Source organism: Gadus macrocephalus, chromosome 8 (genome assembly GCF_031168955.1).
Source record: "Gadus macrocephalus chromosome 8, ASM3116895v1".
NCBI lineage: Eukaryota > Metazoa > Chordata > Actinopteri > Gadiformes > Gadidae > Gadus > Gadus macrocephalus.
In genome coordinates this window covers 22,729,901-22,748,989 of record NC_082389.1, presented here as the reverse complement: position 1 = coordinate 22,748,989, position 19,089 = coordinate 22,729,901, and the positions used below count along the sequence as shown (strand labels likewise).

At 46.5% G+C, this 19,089-nt stretch overlaps 3 protein-coding genes across 5 annotated transcripts in view; 2 read left to right on the top strand and 1 right to left on the bottom strand.

Annotated features, from left to right (window-relative positions):
• LOC132463639 (phosphatidylinositol 4,5-bisphosphate 3-kinase catalytic subunit alpha isoform) overlaps positions 1 to 3,506 on the top strand; it is a 36,024-nt gene extending 32,518 nt beyond the window's left edge. The window contains exon 21 of the mRNA XM_060059938.1: positions 565 to 3,506. Coding sequence (XP_059915921.1) covers positions 565 to 835 — 271 coding nt within the window. The 3' untranslated portion in view covers positions 836 to 3,506. The remainder of the gene's footprint in view (positions 1 to 564) is intronic.
• On the bottom strand, positions 3,469 to 9,138 carry LOC132463641 (calcium-activated potassium channel subunit beta-3-like). Of its 2 annotated transcripts, none has more exons than XM_060059942.1 (4): positions 8,557 to 9,138; positions 7,908 to 8,099; positions 4,566 to 4,740; positions 3,469 to 3,993 (listed from the first exon to the last, which is right to left on the bottom strand). In XM_060059942.1, the coding sequence occupies exons 1-4, from the start codon at positions 8,640 to 8,642 to the stop codon at positions 3,685 to 3,687; spliced, it is 762 nt and encodes a 253-aa protein (XP_059915925.1). In that variant the 5' UTR covers positions 8,643 to 9,138; the 3' UTR covers positions 3,469 to 3,684. The 2 variants fall into 2 exon arrangements, with proteins under 2 accessions (XP_059915925.1, XP_059915926.1); XM_060059943.1 differs by lacking the exon at positions 8,557 to 9,138 and adding an exon at positions 8,328 to 8,545.
• A 2,632-nt stretch (positions 9,139 to 11,770) lies between these two features.
• The window catches only part of LOC132463634 (major facilitator superfamily domain-containing protein 8-like), a 58,769-nt gene continuing 51,450 nt past the window's right edge, over positions 11,771 to 19,089 (top strand). For both annotated transcript variants that reach the window (XM_060059935.1, XM_060059934.1), the window contains exons 1-9: positions 11,771 to 12,070; positions 12,576 to 12,761; positions 13,020 to 13,082; positions 13,245 to 13,364; positions 14,127 to 14,206; positions 14,794 to 15,064; positions 15,899 to 15,972; positions 16,470 to 16,683; positions 17,116 to 17,238. In XM_060059935.1, the coding sequence (XP_059915918.1) occupies positions 11,995 to 12,070; positions 12,576 to 12,761; positions 13,020 to 13,082; positions 13,245 to 13,364; positions 14,127 to 14,206; positions 14,794 to 15,064; positions 15,899 to 15,972; positions 16,470 to 16,683; positions 17,116 to 17,238 (1,207 nt within the window). In that variant the 5' untranslated portion in view covers positions 11,771 to 11,994. The remainder of the gene's footprint in view (positions 12,071 to 12,575; positions 12,762 to 13,019; positions 13,083 to 13,244; positions 13,365 to 14,126; positions 14,207 to 14,793; positions 15,065 to 15,898; positions 15,973 to 16,469; positions 16,684 to 17,115; positions 17,239 to 19,089) is intronic.

The following is a 19,089-nucleotide window of genomic DNA, read 5'->3' as shown; positions in this document are numbered from 1 at the left end:
TCCATAGCGCAAAATAATATAACATTATTTTTGTAAAGAAATAAGTCGGAGCTCTCCTCTCCGTTTATATGCTTTACTCACAAGTGTGTGAATTGACTTGGATATGAAGCGCATATCCAGCATCCGTAGCGCACGGAATGTTATGTTATTTTGCGTAGTGCAAAATTCGTATTTTAAAGAGATAAGCTGAAGCTCTCCTCTCTTCTTGTTAAAAAAAAAGATATTCAGCAGCGGCGGTCATATTTCAGCAGCGGCGGACCGCCGCTGCTAAATGCATACAGGGGAGACACTGATATATTTATATAGATATGTGTATATATATTTTTCAATACATTGGTATTCAAGGCGGGGCCCTAGTGTTGGTAAGGCGGCCACCTTAACCATACAGTGCTGGGGGAAACACTGGTTCTTATGCAAGTCGCTTTGGATAAAAGTGTCGGCTAAATGCCCTTAAGGTCTAAATATCAATGTTCTCTCCCTCTGCTTCCCACTCTCTCGCCCCACTCTCTCCCACTCATATCTCTTGCCTATGTCCTTCCCTCTCTCCCACTCTCCCCCCTTCAGGTTCCAGGAGATGTGCTACAAGGCCTATCTGGCCATCCGCCAGCATGCCAACCTCTTCATCAACCTGTTCTCCATGATGCTGGGCTCCGGCATGCCCGAGCTGCAGTCCTTCGACGACATTGCCTACATCCGCAAGACGCTGGCCCTGGACAAGACAGAGCAGGAGGCTGTTGACTACTTCATGAAGCAGATGAACGATGCCCACCACGGTGGCTGGACCACAAAGATGGACTGGATCTTCCACACCATCCGCCAGCACGCCATGAACTGAAGCGGGCGTAGCCCCCGGGGCAGTGGCGACCACGGTGGGCATGAGGCGAGAGCGGTTGGGACTGAAAGGAAAAGGTTCCTACACCCGGTGGAAGGAGTCGTTCCCCTTCCTCTCTTAGAATGCCGTCTAGGGCGCCGTGACGATCGCCGGCGTGCTTTTGTTGCCTTTTCTACTCTGCGTCTGACCCTCAGCCGTCTGCTCCGCGGAACTCTCCAAGACCCGGGGGGAGCAGGAGAGGTTCCGCTCAGATCTTCTACCTTCTCCACAGCAGGGAAGAGGAGAGCGGGGAACATTCAGCCTTCTTCCTGTAAGCACCGAACCATGAGCGCACTGCTTAGTTGATCCTTAAAACATCAGCATTGAAAGACAGTATGACTTATTCTGGTAGCCTAGCAGTTACACTAAGTTATGTTCTACCCACTACCTATGAGGACCTGAAGGAGGCAGAGCACATCTCGCCTCAATTTGGGCCTCTTTTGTCCGGAGGATGCATGGCAAGGAATTGAAAAGCGGACCCGAAACAGATCCCTGAGGTGCCCTCAAAGCCGGTCGACAGGTTGAATCTGGAGGCATCGGCACTTCGGCAAACGCTGCAAAGGACAGGAGGGTCGCTCTGCTGTGGACAAGGTGTTACGCAAAAAGCTGAGTTTATTCAAAGTATAACGTTTGACTCCCGCTGACGACTATCACGTTTTTGTTTTGTTTCTTTTAATGTTCGTGTCCTCCATATATCCCCTCTCGTTCTACAGATGTGGGCCTGGCCTTTTTTTTTTTACTGCAGTATATTCATCCCTGGATGCTTACTGTGCACATATACCTTTTTAAGTCTTTATTTTATACTGAGCCAAAGTCCCTGTAAGTCACCTATACATCATTTGTTGTTTTTAACTCACTACTATTCCAATTCCAGTTTATCTACGTAGCACTGATCTTTTCTCCATTTCAGTTTTTTATTTTATGAAAAAAAAAAAAATGTTATCTGTCAGTATTATAATTAGTGTTTCCAGCATTAAGTTACTTAGCGTTGCAAGGGATGAAATACCCATTTCAAGGTTTGAGAAAGCTAAAGTACATGTTTGAGTTCAGCTCTATTCTTGTTTATCGTTGTCCTTATTTGGTTTCTGTGAGTGACTAAGGCACACCGTTGTTCTCATCGTGATGTTGTGTTACACTATGCAAACTGTACCTTATTTGTCTGTTCGTACTTTCCCACACAAACGTGTTCTGGTTAAGTCCTCGACAAAGTGATGAAGTGAAACCCAGATGACTTTCCCCACCTTGTCGCAGTCCAAGGCTAGCATTTTATAGACTGAACAGAGAAGATGAAAATGAAGAATAATAAGAAGAAAAATGAACCGATGATACTGCGTCATCATCGCTGTAGAACTGGCTGCTCACGCACAGAAGGACCATCAACCCTGCCTTTTCCATGTTCTTATTTGACTTTTATTTCTGTTGTGCTGAGTCATGACCTGTATGGGCACCACAGCCCTCATGGCGACCCTGTTTTAACCTGTTAACCCTCTGCTTCAAGCCTCTTCAGCTGAGATACCGAGACGATGTAGGTGATTTAGAAACAATCTACTCTACAATCCAACCTTGTGATCTTTAATTCCCCGAAACCCGTTCCCAAAGAAATAGTCTGAACCTCAAAGGGAAATTAAAGAATTACATCTGAGAGTGCCCGCTGGCGTCATGAGTTGAGGCCTTGTCTCAGCTCTACCAAATAACACAGAAGAGATGGACGCCTTCTTGGCCAGGCCTCACGTCTCTCATAGATAAACATGTATCTCACTAAGACCTGTGGATGAGGGGCCGTGGACTGCCCAGGATAGCGATGCCTTAGTGAATGTGTGCGTTTCCGTACAGGATACAGACCCAATGGGCTGGCCCCATTCAAGAGTGTCACATGCAGACGATAAGATGGAAAAATTATCCTAAAGTTCAATGCCTTCCCCCCCCTACACTTTGTCTTTGTATGTGGTTGCTTTGGTCATTTTATCGCTGCATCATGCATGAGGTCCCGAGTGCGATTGTCTTTTGGTTGACCTGATGTTTACTTGAATTTCATGTTAAAAGAAAGAAAAATGACCTTGTTACTTGTACTTGTGTGTGGTACTACAATGTCACGATGAAGGTAACTTATACCGAAAAAACGTGCAAATGCTTTCCTTGAATAACGCTACAGAGGTAATATATTTTTGTATTTTAAAACGTATAGGCAGAGGAGCTGATGTCTGTTGAAATCGGCGAAAGATGGAAGGAAGAAATAAATAAATAAAAAATAAAAACTAAGTTGGAGTCGTGCATTGTGTGAAGCGGTTCTCTTAGTGAAACCAAGTAGACGGCTCCTAGCTGTCGAAACGATATGAAACGATATGAATCCTAACTGTTGAAGGACGGGTCTTTGAAAAGTGCAGAGTGTTGTTGTGCAGAGAGAGATCTGAGCTCAGTAAGGGGTTGCCCTGCATGTTTTATGTTTTTGTTTGTTGTAAAGGACACATCATCCATATGATACATCTATTCATGTGTACATTTCCATAACACCTCTTAGAATGATCTTGTCAACCCACTTCCCTCCCCTATTCCTCTTATGAACCCATGTCTGACAAAAGTATTAATTCATAAACTCATTGTACTGTTAAATAAAAAATATTTGTCTTTATTGAAAGCGCAGTCTTAATTGTGTGTGTTTGTCGCTTGTCATCATAATCCAACTCCAACCACAGGCATCTGGTCTGCATTGCATTCCGCTGAGGGCCTGCTAAGGGGCCGTTGGGACGGCGGTTAGGTCTGGACGTGGAGGGGCCGGTCCTCGGGGCCCTGGTCCCGGTGCAAGGGGACGGGGGCTAGGTCTGGATGTGGAGGGGACGGTCCTCGGGGCCCCTCCGGCCCAGGTCCCGGTGAACGAGGCTGAGCTGCTGGGTGAGCTTCACTAGTACCACCAGCAGGGCCCCTCCGCCTAGCATGAGGCTGGGCCACAGCAGGGCCCTCCTCAGGGAGTACTTCCTGTGCAGCAAGGCGTGGCCCCGGTGCTTGGCGGGGTCCGTGAGACAAGCCAGGCTCTGGCCCAGCTGCTCTCCCAGGTTGTCCTTCACCACCAGGGCCTCGGCTTGCAGTGCCGCCGCCTCCATCTTACACTTGGGGATGTAGAAGCACTGGGAGAAGAGATATGTTACGGGGGCTCAGAATTCCCCTCTTAATAGACTTAGAGGTTTGTTTGAAAGTTGCCCTGTGTTCTTAACCATTATTTCTTAGGCTGGGAAGATTGATCTGCTCATTACACCATTGGCTCATGTGTGGCCCAATTCATAGCAGATACCTTTTCAGGGGGCCTTTGGGGAAATTATTTTACTATGGTCCCCCTCTGGCCATCTCCACTTCTTTGAGGTAATTAGATGTTACCTAATTTTGTTGAGGAATGTTGAGGCCAGGTTGGATAGAAGTGATCCAGGCCCTAACTCCTGTTATTAACCCCATAGTCCTGCCCAACTGCAGCGCTTCAGGATCAAATAGTGTGACAATGAGGGCCTCCCTCCGTCCACCGCACGTTCACACTATTTACAGGACAAGACTAGAGAGCACAGAACAAGGTGCTTCTGATCCCATCATTTCCAGCATGCTCAAATTTAAGATATCCCATAATTTGCATTAAATTATATTCCTCCTGAACAGACTAACAGCAAACCCGCCCAAGGGAGAAGCCTGGATGGGATGACCTGTGCAGTACCTGGGGCGCCAGGATCAGGGCGTCCTCGTGGTGGTGCAGGAGGTTGGCCCGGCCGGAGGCGCTGTGGTTGACGGTGACCCGGAGGCAGGGCATGATGCTCACCCCCCGGCACTCCACCCAGTCCTGCAGGAGCTCCACCTGGACCAGCACGCAGCCGCCGCGCTCCACCCAGTTGCTAGGGGAACACCGGCCAATCAGGTATGTCAAGTTTTTCTTGGTATGGAACTTTACCACGGTGACAGTCTCAAAGGGGCGTCACAGACCCACAGGACCAACCAAGGAAACACAGCTTTACTTAAATAATTCTAACCAGTTAACACACCATTACAAGGTTTAAAGGAGAAATCCGGTTTAAAATGGATCTGGGATATGTTTAAGATGATAATGAGATGGGATGTTCGTTTGGGAGGACAAAAGCGCATGTAAACGCATTCTTAAATAGGCTGTTTTAGCCGATTCTACCAAAACGCTATAAACTGGGATCCATGGGGGCATCTTGTCATGGTAAAAACGAAATCAACTTAAAAGGCTAGAAGTAGCCCGACACTTCTTTGATAGTATAATACGGGTCTTAAAATATAAAACGAGTCATTGAGAACTTTGTAAGTGTACAGATTGTTTATTAAAAAGTACATTTTATACACACAATACCATCAGTAGATCACCCGTCGACGCCATTTTGTTTTTAAGACTCGATAAGTAGATTGGCGAACACAGAGCTTGTGTGTTGCTGACGGATGTCACAATCTCTGTGTTCGTCAATCTACTTATCGAGTCTTGAAAACAAAATGGCACGGTTAGGCCATTTGAGCACGGTTAGGGGTGAAAACGGCCAACGGCCACGGCCAGATGGCCTAGTGTGAGCGCAGTATTTTTTTTAAACATGCCAATTACAAAATATAAATACCATTTCAGGTTAAACATCTTTACAATGGGTCTTGCTCGTTGCCCGAGACAATGGCAGCCAGTCTGTCTCTTGTAACATTACCAGGGGTCTGGTTATCTGCTAGGGGGCACGGGGAGGCCATGATGACGTCACAGGGTAGGGTTGTCCCATTTGGTAGGGGATCGGTTAGGGCTAGCAATGAGGGGTAGCAATGAGCATGAGCAATGAGGGTTAGGGTTGAGATGTAGGGTTGAGACAGTGAGCAAAGAAACGGGATTGGGCCTAACTGAGTCTTGCAAATGTGATTGAGACCTCATCGCACACTTCCCAAGTTTTCCGGGCAGACTTCTTTGATTTGCCATGGAAGGATGCCATAGTGTAGCAAACACTGAAGGCATGGAAGAAGAGGATACCACGTGTTTTCTCTGGGCCTATGGCTGAAACCACCTCATGTATTGGGATCCATTCTGTCTTCTCTCCTTTGCCAAAAGTCACCCACATTTTCTCAAGGCCAAGTTGCATCAAAGAGGGCTTAACAGAAGCGGCTATGATAACAATGTTTGTGTATTTGCCATCGATCATCAGGGATTTGTGTCCTTGTTTCACTGCATGCTGGGCATGAAGGAAAATATGTGTGCTGCCTCTTCATGACTGCCCGGGGCTACTACATCCAGGTTAGCAGCTTGGTGGCCAACGGCATCTTCCCCCTTCGTCACAATGACTATATTGGCTGTTTACATATCTGTAATTTTATCAGCAATGAAATGGAACAATTCCTGCTTGTTGTTTTCATCCCGTAGGAAGCTTTGCCAGTTTGACAGAGTTTTGCATGTGCCTGTTACACTCCTCCTGATTGCTTTTTCCCGTTTTGACCTTGCCTCAGACTTCAGACTGGACTTCAACTTAAGTAAACACGATGTACATCCGACTGTATGTATGGCTGTATGTCTCTATTCTTGGAAGTATTTATTGCATATTCATCAATGCATAGTTAGAGGCTGAGGGTTTATCCTTTTGACACCTTTCAGCAAGCACTTTGATGTATTGGATACAACTTAGTTCATGCCTTAACCCTACTTTTAGGCTGATCGTTCTTCTAATGCCTTTTATATCCCGTGTGATCTGTACACCATCAGGTTAACTAAAACCCATTTTACCTTGGCTCGGCTGTGCCAGCGCGGGATTCAGGTGCGGCTATCTAACTCTTTCAATTCAGGTGCGTCTACTGTTTTGGGGTAAATTAGGCAGCATTTGGGATGCTAACTTTGAATTGAATAACTTTGAAATACTGACATTGAACCCCATTCTGAGTTTAACTGCAGTGATATATCACCAGTTTGCCCTGGTCGTGCAGATATTCACTCTTGTCTAATCTATGTATGATCAACAAGCCAACAAAAACTGTATTTTGATGCGTTAGAGGTTGTTCCTTAGCATAATCTAAAGCATCTAAAATAAATGACACCAATTCGTCCTTAATGAACAAACTGAATACATTTCTATGAGAAAACAATTATCGCTTAACTGCTCCATTAACGTGGTCGAAATCTTGAAAAATGGCTGCCATCTTGAAATTTCAAGTAGCTGTGGGTGGCTTATTGTCATGTGACCCAAAGAGACTGCTTTTGCCAATTTTCATGCTTGAATAACCACTTAAACCATTATATAGCTTAACTGCTCCTAAGGTGTCGAAAAACCTTGAACAATGGCTGCAATCTTCAAATTTCAAATGTCTCGAAAATGTTTCTGGTCGAGTGACCCATTGAGACTGCGCATGCCAATTTTCATGCTTGTATCATCAACTGTATGAATCTGACGAAAATAAGCACTTAATAAGCCGCTCCGCTCATAGGAATAAAACACATTGAATATCGATACAAGCGATATTATAGTGTGAAATATTGTCCAATGTCCAGTCTTTAGACCAAGACTAATTTGAACGAAATCTTTCCTTTTTCAATTAGCTATTTTGTTTTGCAATAGAATTCTAATAACCCAAAATCAATTAGTGTGCTTCTATCTAAACCCTTTATCTATTACCCCTTCAGCTTATATAGTCACAGGAACAAACAATAAAGAATCAAGCTGTTAAGAACTAGCTACTCTTTGTGCATGTAGACATGTCTCAGACACTAGAACGCACAGATTATTGTATTTTTATAGGTCTATATTCCTACAATTTGATAGATAATTTCTGACTCCACCCAGCGACTATACTGAAGTCACCGCACCCTATTTGGAGGCAAAGCGGCAAAGCATGGAGCTCTTAAACTGGTAGTGGAGACGCTAATCAGCGTTGAACGGTACGACTCAGCACAGCCAAAAATGCTGATGGAAAAACAGCGATGGGTTCTACCTGTATTCACACATCCTTACCTTTTCACATAGGGTTCTACCTGTATTCACCCATCCTTACCTGTTCACAAAGGGTCTGACCTGTGTTCACACATCCTTACCTGTTCAAATAGGGCTTGACTGTGGTGATTCCCACCACGAAGAACATTAGAACGGAGAAGGCCATCATGGTGAAGCCCAGTAGAACGGCCCTGTCCTCCCCAGCACTGGATACGGGAATCTGGGCCTTGAGGCCGCCATCATCAGCCACCTTCCACATCTGCTCCTGCACTGGCCGTGACTGGAGCAGGCCTCTGTGAAACACACACACACACACACACACTCACACACACACACACACACACACACACACACACACACACACACACACACACACACACACACACACACACACACCCACGCACCCACGCACCCGCTAGATTGTATGGGGACATTAATATATGCATGACCATTGCATGGCAGAGACTCAACACCTGCCTACTTTATCTCCACATTAATATGGATGACACATCGGTACTTACAGATTCACACTGGCACAAATTCATGCAATGCAGCTATGTGGACAATGTGTACAAGCTCACAAACACACTCTCTCGGTCTCTCTTTCTGCATCGCACACCCTAGGGATGACACGGTAAAGGGTGCAGAAAAGCAAACAGAACAGGGAGAAGGCTGACGTACACAGCTGCTGTGTACACATTGGTAATGAAGCAGACCTCTCTGTGAGAGGGGAGCGGGTCCGGGTCCTACCTTGTGGGCCTCTTGCGCGCTCCCTGCAGGTTGATGTTGATGGGGACGTTGTAGGATCCACGAGGAGCCGTCGCGCTCAAGAACATCTCCACACCCTGCTGAATACTCACCACTAAGGCTGCGCCCGACCAATCAGGCCTGGGTGAACCACACCCCCGCCACCAAAACCCCTATCTCCCCTCGCCTCGATCCACAAGTCAAACTAGGAGCCAGTGTGGCTCAATGTGCGGCTGTAACCTCCCGTAGACACTGTAGATGGGACTCACCGCGCGGACTGAAGGAAGTGATTGCGGTTAAAGGTGGATTTTCCTGTTGTTTACCGAGTCTCAAAGGTGACTGCACAAAGGCTTCCACCCTGGCGACTCCCAGGTTCCTATAGAAACAGCCATGAGGTGAGCCAGGTAACTAATGGCTTCCCACTGGACCAGGGTGTCCCTGTAGACACACCAATCAGAGACTGGGTTTGTAAGACTTCCCTCTTCTGTACACAGTGCTAATGTATATACAAGACCGAATTAAATACCCAATGAAGGCCAAGTGCTGTGCTGTGCTTCATTACTTTATATTACTTTATTCAGCGTTCATCCAAAGTAATATACAGTGAACTGAACACAAACCCCCGTCACAGTAAACAGGGTGGAGGCGGTGGTGAAGGGGATGGATGGGGGCTGATGTGAGGGGAGTGGAGACATTTTGTGGTGGGAAAGCATTAGAGAGGTTATGGAGTTGGGGTTGTTTTTTACTCTGCCAAAGTACGGAGGAGGGATGCTTCCTCCACACATGGGAGAGGGATTCATCTCCTTTTGAAGTGTTTGATTTCGGGCTGGAGTTCATATTCAATATGCAGGGGCAGTTTGATTGGCTGCTCTGCATGGGAGTTCCCGGTGTCTTTAATGCACACTTTGATAAACAGAGACTCCATCAGCAGGATCAGGGAGAGAGCGCCCGAGAGAGAAACCAGTGGTGCAGTGGCCTGCTGGCTGTGCTGTGTGTTCTGAAAGTAGAGGCTGCAGTGGTCTTCTCTCATTCAATGAAGGGGAGGAAGTTGTTTGGTTGCTAATGGCAATGAAAGGGAAGCCACTGAGCGGCCCTGTCGCACATCTAGTATTGCAACTGTTGTGATGTCTTTGTTTGTAATATAATAGCAGACAGGTAGCTGGTGTTGATAACATTTGTCTTTTGAAGGGTTTTCCTCGTTCCATACCATGGTCCAGCGTTATTAGAATCCTAACATGATCATGGATGGTGATCCATCACCTGCCTCAGCCTCCCTCCATCCATCTGAACTGGTATCTGTTTTCCGAAGGACAGCATTCGAAGGATACGCATTCTCTTTGCCTTTTTCCCAAAATGCTGAAGTTCCTCTACCCCAGATTTAACTTTTTTGTTGTTTTGTTTTGAAAATGTAATGTAGTCCTCCGTGTCTTTCTCCCGATGTTATTGATTCCAGAATGCCTTGTGCTTAGTTTGGAAATGGCGGTACATTGAATGGCAGCAACTTTCCACAGTCATTATTTCTTGTTTCTGTTCGGGCCTGACAGCTCTGAGTAAGTATGCTGTTGTCTCCTTTTTTCTGCTGCTGTCCTTTAGACTTTTTGTGTAGGAGGGCTTTAGGAAGCTGTTGGCAGCCAGAGGCTACTACTTGAGCGTTCATCCTCATTTAGTTAGCTGTCAGAGGTGATGTTATCCCCCGCTGGCCCCCAGATCATCAGTTGAACAGAACAACTTTCATTTGTCCCTAGCACTCGTTTTGATAAAGAAAGGTTTTAGCATTTCACGGCATAATACTCAAAAGCACACAATTGTTGTGTCCACTAAATATATGAAAACATTATGTCTGCATCACAAATCCACTCAAATCCATTTAGACTAGAGAACACACCTGCCCCCCCCCCCCCACAGATACACACACACGTAGACTGGAGAACCCATCAGCCCACCCCACACAACACACACCCCTGTCCCTCCCACCCACCATAAAAACTATAACTATATTGTCCTTCAGGAATGTGTGCTACATCCAGCCTGTTTATGGAATATCATGACTGCCTGTGCGAGACACACACATATGCACACACAGGCACACGCACACACACTCGCAAACAAGAAACGTACCTTCAATGCCACAAACATATTCCATATTTATAACTGAGACCGTGCCACACCCTCACTGATCACCTGCTTCCTTATGAAGAGGAACTGGGAACTGGTGAAGGCACCGGAAACATGCTCTATTCCCAAGGCAGAACTTTGCAGAACTATTTAAAACACACCGAGCAACCCCAGAAAGTGGAAAGTGCTGGCAGCTCTAAATTTTAGTTATTTTGAAGGGAGCTTGTGAAGATGGATGGTTGCAGAATCAAGCCTAATTTACGTATGAGTTTCCTAACAATCTGTCTTAAGCAGCTACTCCTCACAGTTCATTACACACCAGAATCGGTAAGAGCAGAATCAAAAACAAAGAAACATCACAAAGCTCAGCTCCAACTCCAGAATAACAACAAACAGAACACTAAACAAACAAGTGTCGTCCCCCCGGCGCCAAAACCCAATGTTGCCATACAACCCTGAGAATATCTTATGCAAATGTTCACATTTTCAGTGACGTTCACATTTGTACAAGTGAGAATTGAGAGCTGGGCGATCCAATTGTGACCCAGTTCAATTGTTGTTTTACATCTCTGAAGTGGAGCAGCGGTGATCGGTTAAGGGCTCTGAGATATATTAACATCTGTAGAAGTGGCAACCTTTGACAGAAAACCCTATGAAATACATCTGAAGAGAGCATAGTTACACACAATACAAAAGAAGTGGCTCAGGAATAAGCTGGTTGTCTGGCAACCAGAATGTTGAATTTTCTTTATTGACACTTTTAGCGATGCAATTGTCACTAAAGTAAATCGCAGGTGCGTACAGATAATTATAAACTATATACAAAGGACTTTTTGAATTAAAAGATAATGGCAGCGATAGCAGTGTAACTTTGGTGGATGACACCCTTTGCTCACCTCCTGTAAGTGTCTGCTGAGAAACAACTCTTGATGTGAAATTGGAGTAAATGTTAATAAAAAATGCATAAAGCAGATTATCTTCCCTCACCTTCCTCTTGTTACCTGACACACTGCAGCTCCCAGAGCACTGTGGTGCGGCTCGCTGACGTTCCTCCACATGAAGTAGACTATTCTCATAGATTATATAATTCTGTTCTGAGTTGAATTCACTGCCTCATTTGTTTCTCTGAGCTTTATTCTTCAGATAAGAAGCCTGTAGTTTGATTCTACTTTTCTTCTGGAGATTACGAAGGAGAGTCTCCTCAGAGATGCTGTTCTAAGTGGAGTCACACTGTCTTCCATTTCCGTTCCCCTTCCTCCCCTCCTCCACGAGGGACATGTGGAGTCAGAAGCTGGTGATTAAAAGGAGAGAAAGTCTTTCAACATCATGGATAAACACCAGAAGAGGAGGATCACGTTCTTAACCATCGGACTGATATTCCTGCTCAGCGGCATCGAGTACGGTGAGTTTAGCTTTGTTTGTCTGATTCGAAATCTTTGTAGCTCAAAGTAGTAGAGCGAACGATAAAACTTGGGCCTGACATTTCAATGATTGAACTGGTATAACTTGTGGAGATGGTAGTCACACACACACACACACACACACACACACACACACACACACACACACACACACACACACACACACACACACACACACACACACATTCATGGCTGCACCATCTGGATAATTGAATCAGATTATGATGAAAGCAAATGGGGCATAGCCTCACCCTTCCGCTCTCCTCCCTCTCTCCTCCTCCCTCTCTTCTCCACCCTCTCTCCTCACTCTCTCCACATCTCTCCTCTTTGTCTCCCATCCTCCCCTCTCTTCTCCCTCCTTCTCCCCCTCTCCTCCTCCCCTCTCCTCCTCCCTCTCTCCTCAGCCCCCTAGTCCATTACACCACCTCCTTCTAGTCCATGACCCTATCCACCCCAGCTCTTTATTTAGCTCTCCATTCCTTCTAGCGGTCATTCTGCCTACAATATGGCGTTACCTCCAGATCCTGGAAGCCCCGCCCTACTTCCTGGGTCTGGGCCTATCAGCGTTCAGCCTGAGCGGGCTGCTGACGGGGCCGCTGTTTGGCCTGTGGTCGGACCGCAGCAGAGCCACAAAACACATCATCCTCTTCTCCAACCTCTTCGAGATCGCCGGTGAGAGAGTCTGACTCAGTTATGATCCACCATCACACGTAATGTTGGGAGAGAGTGTGAAAGAAAGAGAAAGAGGGGAGAGATGGAGGGAGGGAGGAAAATGGAGAGATTTATTGTCGTTCTTATTGTGACAGATGTGTTGTATAAAGTTAATCATCATGGTCCTGACCCTAACCCTAACCCTAACCCTAACCCCACTCACCACACCATTAAAGTCATGCGGTGATCCTTTTTTAATCCCTTCTCTTGTCTCCTCAGGTAACTTCATGTATTTCCTGGGATATTCAAAATGGTTGTTGTTATGTAGTCGGCTTGTAGCAGGTGAACACGCTCATTCTTTTATCGCTACACAAACGTGCATGCACACACACACACACACACACACACACACACACACACACACACACACACACACACACACACACACACAATTACACACACAAATGAAACCTACTGATTATTGTGTTTGTATGTGTATTGCAGGTGTGGGTGCGGGGGCCGGGTCCTCCATCTTTGGATTCATAACGCGTTGCACGCAAGCAGACGAGCGTGCCAGTGTCTTTGCCGCCATCATGGCCTTTCGCCAGGCCGGTCTACTAATTGGTCAGTCATTGCCATGGCAATAGAATGGTCTCACGTTCCCCCTCCCTCCTCCCTCTCTCTGTTCAGTGTATCGTGATATCAGAGCTCACTCACGTCTCTCTCTCTCTCTCTCTCTCTCTCTCTCTCTCTCTCTCTCTCTCTCTCGCTCGCTCGCTCGCTCGCTCGCTCGCTCGCTCGCTCGCTCTCTCTCTTTCTTTCTTTCTGCTTGACGGCCAGACTCTCATCTGTGTTAAATTGACCTTAAGAGATTCAGTGTTATAAACCAGCAGCACCACGGCCAGTGAACTGTAGTTAAGTTATGATATAGTGTCCAACAACCTCTCTCTTTCTATCTCCAGCTCATGTATGTTCTCTAGCTCTCTCTTTCTCTCTCTCAAACTAGTCACATAGACACTTATGTGTGATGTATCAATAATCTCTCTTTCTCTCTCTCCCTGTGTCATCCTCACATGTCTGTTCTCTCTCTCTCTCTCCCTCTCTCTCTCTCCCTCACATGTGTGTTCTCTCTCTCTCTCTCTCTCTTTCTCTCTCTCTGTGTCTCCCTCACACGCGTGTACTCTCTCTCTCTCTCTCGCTCGCCCTCTCTATTTCTCTGTCTCCCTCACATGTGTGTTCTCTCTCTCTCTCTCTCTCTCTCTCTCTCGCTCGCTCGCTCTATTTCTCTGTGTCTCCCTCACATGTGTGTTCTCTCTCTCTCTCTCTCTCTCTCTCTCTCTCTCTCTCTCTCTCTCTCTCTCTCTCTCTCTCGGTCTGTCTTCACAGGCCCGGCGTTCAACATGTTCCTACGACTGTGTGACTTCAAGCTGGGCCCGTTTGTTGTGGACAAGTACACCTCTCCCGGGGTAACCGAGTCACCTGATAATCAATACGCTGAGCCTATCAATTGGCTGAGCCTATCAATACGCTGGCCGTTGGTGCTAGGACTCCTGATGACACGTGGTGGTTCCTCTCACAGCAGCCGTCTTTTGTTTCCTGCCAAATAAGTAGAGGTCGCCGCCCCCTTTCGCTGTTTCTTCAGCCAATAACCACTTATTATCCATCGCTTTTTCACCGGCCCCTCTTGTAAAAGTGCATGACACAACATAGTCTCTCATCTACACATACAAACTAGTTCCTGTGTGTTTGTCTGCCAAGTTCTGACTGCCCGTACAACACTCCATGATGACCCGAGGCCAACCAGGGTGTTCCTTCCATGAAGGAATCCTGCGGACCCTATGAACCAAACAAACGCTTTGGTTTTCAGAATAGAACTGTGTGAATGGGAATAAAGTTCCTTTCCTGTTCCCCCCTCTCTCCTCCTCCCTGCCTTCCTTTCTGTCTCTTTCCTTATCCCTCCCTCCCTCCCTCCCTCCATCCCCCCTCCCTTTTCCTTCCCTCTCTCTCTCTCTCTCTCTCTCTCTCTCTCTCTCTCTCTCCACACCCCTCTCAGATCTTCATGTGTGTGCTGTGGACTCTGCTCCAGTTCGTGGTGCTTGCCTTCTACTGGGACGTACCATCTGCAGACTCAGCGGAGGGGGGTCCATTACAGGAGGAGGTGGTGCTGTTGGAGATGAACGAGGAGGAGTTGCCCCTGGTGGCCGCCGAGGAGGATTCTGTGCACCGCTACCTCGCCGTCCACTCGGACTACCGGCCCCAGCCTGTCCGCTGCCCCTCCAAGGACCACGACCCAGATCCCCCCACCAGCCCGGGCGCCGGCAGCGGTGAGGGGGGGGGGGGGGGGGGGGATGGGCGGGGGTCGGTCGATCATCTGTGGAGATCTGCCAGGCGGCGTTGTCTATGCCAATGCTCATGTTTTGTATCTGCTGTATTGATCTCTCTGCAGGCATGCGCACACACACACACACACACACACACACACACACACTCACACGCACACGCACACGCACACGCACACACACACACACATTCAACAGCACTGATTCCCCAGCTCTGTGTGTGCAATTCTCTGGCGGACGTCAGATCCCATTCAATGTGCATTGACGGCCTCTGCTTGGATGTGTCTGCTGTGTGTCAGAATATGTATCCATGCTGTCAGGTGTCCAATCCAATTGGTGTCATGATCACACATGGGTTACAGGCAGCCAACGTATGCCGCCATCGATTTACTACAAGCTGCAATTTATGTTCCATCAGCCCCAAGCCCTCCCCCACTCCCCGTCAGCTTCCTAGTTTAATTACCTGTATCCAAGAGCGTTTGTGTGCAAGGCAGTAAGTGATAGAGAGAGATGGAACAACAGTTAAAGACAGAGATTCCCTATGGCCGTTGTTCATAGACCCCCCCCTCCCCCCCACCCCCCTCCCCAGTCTCTGAGCCGCAAAGGTAATTTTACTTCAATGAAGTCCTCCTCCCCTTACGATGTGCTTAACGTGTGCTGCGTGGATGTTGTCCAGGTCCTCTCCCTCTTCCTCTCTACTCTTAACCCTGTTCTCAAATTGTTCTATTCTCTCTTGACTCTCTGACTCCACCACCACCACCTCCCTCTACCCTCTACCACCCTCTACCCTCCACCACCCTCTCCCCCCTGGCGCTGCAGAGTTCCTGCGAGAGGAGGTGGTGGTTCTGCTCACGGCTCAGTTCATTACGCTGTTCAACCAAACCGCACTGGAGGTGAAGAAGGACAAACACACATACGCATGCATTCTGCAGTTGACTTCAACATTACCCACACACACACATGCCATGCTCACCAATGAACAGCATTGGGGGGGGGGGGGTTCCTCAAAGGCCAAAAGTGTACCTGCATCAGTTGGTTAATAATAGCGAGAGAGTTGGAATTGTGTTTTGGCATGTGGTCACTGTGAGGATACCAGGCAGAACAATCATGTTAATCATTTAACTATCACAATAAAGCATGTTTCCCATAATACCTTCTCTATTGAGGGAGTCATGAGTCTGCTGTCCTCATGGTATGAGGAATATGTACAGCATATTAATGCTTTTGTTGAATACTCAATTCTGATTAGTCAATCGCGGTATTCCACCAAGTAGCCGGCGGCCATCGTGCAAGCAATGGCCCCAGTTATCCAAACGCACAATCCAACAGTTGCTACTTTTTGTGGAAGCAATAATATCAATTAACATTAACCGTCTCCAAACGGCCCCAGACAATGGTGACCCCGATGACACAGCGGTACTTTGGCTTCACGGAGCTGGGCAACAGTCTGATGTACGGTGCGTGCGGCGTGGAGGTGATCCTGGGCTTCCTCCTGGTCCGCTGGCTGAGCAGCCGCGTGGCGGACCGCGTGGTGCTGGCCGTCGGCCTGGCGATCTGTGGCGTGGCCTGCGTCTGGTGCCTCATCTTTCTCACCGACCTGCGAGGTGAGGAGGACCACACAGATGGCCGACTAATCTGCTTCACAAGGGGGGAAACAGTTATATACCGTGCAGAAAGAAAGAAACACGCCTAGAGTGGAATCACAAATTGATTTGTTTGTGTGAGCCTGTGCAGGTGTGTGTGAGGGTGTATACGTGTGTGTATAAGTGTTTGTGTGCTTGTGTTACGTGCTATGTTTGTCTTATAAATGACATCATTAGGCTTTGGGAGGCGGGCCAATACGTCAACATGAGCTGATGCTCGGAAGGCCTTTCATAAAAAAAACTAAATGGACACTTTGTTAAAACCGAAGAAGTTTTGCGCTGTTATGCTATGCATCACAACTAGCCAACAAACAGACGGACAAACAGACAGACCAACAAGGGCCTGACGGACAGCACTGAGCTCCTCATTGACACACGGTGGCTCTCCGGCAGGCGGGTACGAGTGGGAGCTGACAGCATTCATCATCGGCGTGTTCCTGCAGTTGCTGGGGCTTCCTTTCGTGGCCGTGTCTCAGGTGTCCCTCTTCTCCAAAGTCACCGCTGAAAAAACACAAGGTGCGGCTTTAACTTCATACACGCAGTGCGCCCTGCCTTAGCCTTCAGCCCGCGCTCACACACAGCACCATAGGTGTTCCTAGAGGCCTGACAGCTAATGAGACAAAAGATCTACATAAACGAACTAACTAAGTTTGGAGTTTGGGCATCCAGTTATTAGGGGTCCGAGCAGCGAAGCTGCTTGGCCCCTATTGTTTCTGTAATGTGTTTTTTTTTTCTCAAATTCTGTAAAAGTCATACTGCAGCCTATACCGTAAGTCGAAAACTCTTGAAATGTTCAGGTATGGTTACCAATAACACCCTCTACCCATAAACCCAAATTTGTGATACTGCACCCAAAGGTGGCGCTATTGTAAAAAAATCATGAATTAGGCTTATTTCTCCTCACCACAATGACCTGGACTCAAAATTCTTTCAGAATATTAATCTCTAGAATCAGACGCATTTATTAAATCGTGGTCTTATGCACTAAATATGTATACTTTTCCCACAATTTCATATTAAAGCTAAACATGATAAAAAGATTCACAGGCTACAAAAATAATCAAAAATTCACCAAAATCACCACATAAAATCTTTAGACCCAGCCCCACAAGGATCATCGAACAGAATTTGTTTTACTTAGTTCCATTTGAGAAATAATGGCCAAAAAAGTTGCAGCAGGTAGCCCATTTTTCTTATATGACCATTTTGTTCATACGACTATTATTAAGTGGATACCATTACCCCCCACTACTAATAAACCCACATTTTGGTACATCATCCAAAGGTGGCGCTATTTAAAAAAATGATGAACTAGCCTAATTTCTCCTTTCGAGATTGACCTGGACTCAAAATTCTTTCATCATATTAATCTCTAAAATCAGATGCATCTTTTTCACCCTGTTCTTCTGCTCCAAAAATGTTTATTTTTCCCACAATTTCATAGAAAAGCCAAACGTCCAAAGTCTCAACCCATTTTGCCTATATGAATATTTTGTTATTGTATAACTACCATACGGCTATCATTAGGTGGATACCATTAACAGTACAAATTTTCTGATCCCTACTCTTTTAAGAAAGCCCTTAAATCTCTTGTGAAATGTGTGCTTGGCGTTTTCTTGATTTTGTGTGATTATCAATAGACATTTCAACACTGTGAATGAGGCTTCATGCAGTTCAGGAATGTCAGTGGCTCAATGGGATATTGCCGTGTACTGGTGATCTTAGGTTGAGTGTTCGAATCCTGATTAGAGCATTATGAACAAGCTGAGCATGACATTCTGTCATTGCCCCTCATTTAAGAAACACAACATTGAACAGCACCTGAAATTCATTAGGCAGTCAACATTCCAGCTCATTAGTTTCCAAGAATCTGACTGCCATGAAATACTATGGCGTTAAGGGGAACTTCTTTGTTAACCCTTCATAATGAACTCTGTCATATTAATATTTCTTCTGTAGTGTAACCGTACGTCCACACCAGGAGCGACCAAAGCGTCAAAGACGCTTTGGTCGCTCACAAAGTTTCGCTGCGAATATTTCTGTTCGCTTTGGTCGCTTTGGTCGCTCATGATGTACAATTAAATTTTGCAGACGCATTTAAAGGAGCCGTATGCTTTTAGTACAGACAGCCATATCAAAGAGTGAACTCTCCCATACACTTTGGCCATATTGCCGAGACGGTTTTGCTTGTTGGATAAAGTGCTTCGACAACAAGTAGGACAGTGATTCCCCCCAATATAAAAAAACTCCTAAAATGTAGGCTAATTACAACCGAGAACAAAAAACCCTGCGTGCTGTAGTAGGCTAGTTAAAATATGTTTCACTGATCTGCATCTGCAAATCATGATCTGCACTCATTCGTCGCAC

Excerpts from the sequence above, each read along its gene's own strand:
- LOC132463641 (XM_060059942.1), bottom strand. The coding sequence starts at position 8,642 with ATGTTCTTGAGCGCGACGGCTCCTCGTGGATCCTACAACGTCCCCATC. Across the intron at positions 8,100-8,556 it reads GCGCGCAAGAGGCCCACAAG|AGGCCTGCTCCAGTCACGGC; the intron begins GTAGGACCCGGA and ends TGTGTTTCACAG. Across the intron at positions 3,994-4,565 it reads CCCTGATCCTGGCGCCCCAG|TGCTTCTACATCCCCAAGTG; the intron begins GTACTGCACAGG and ends CTCTTCTCCCAG.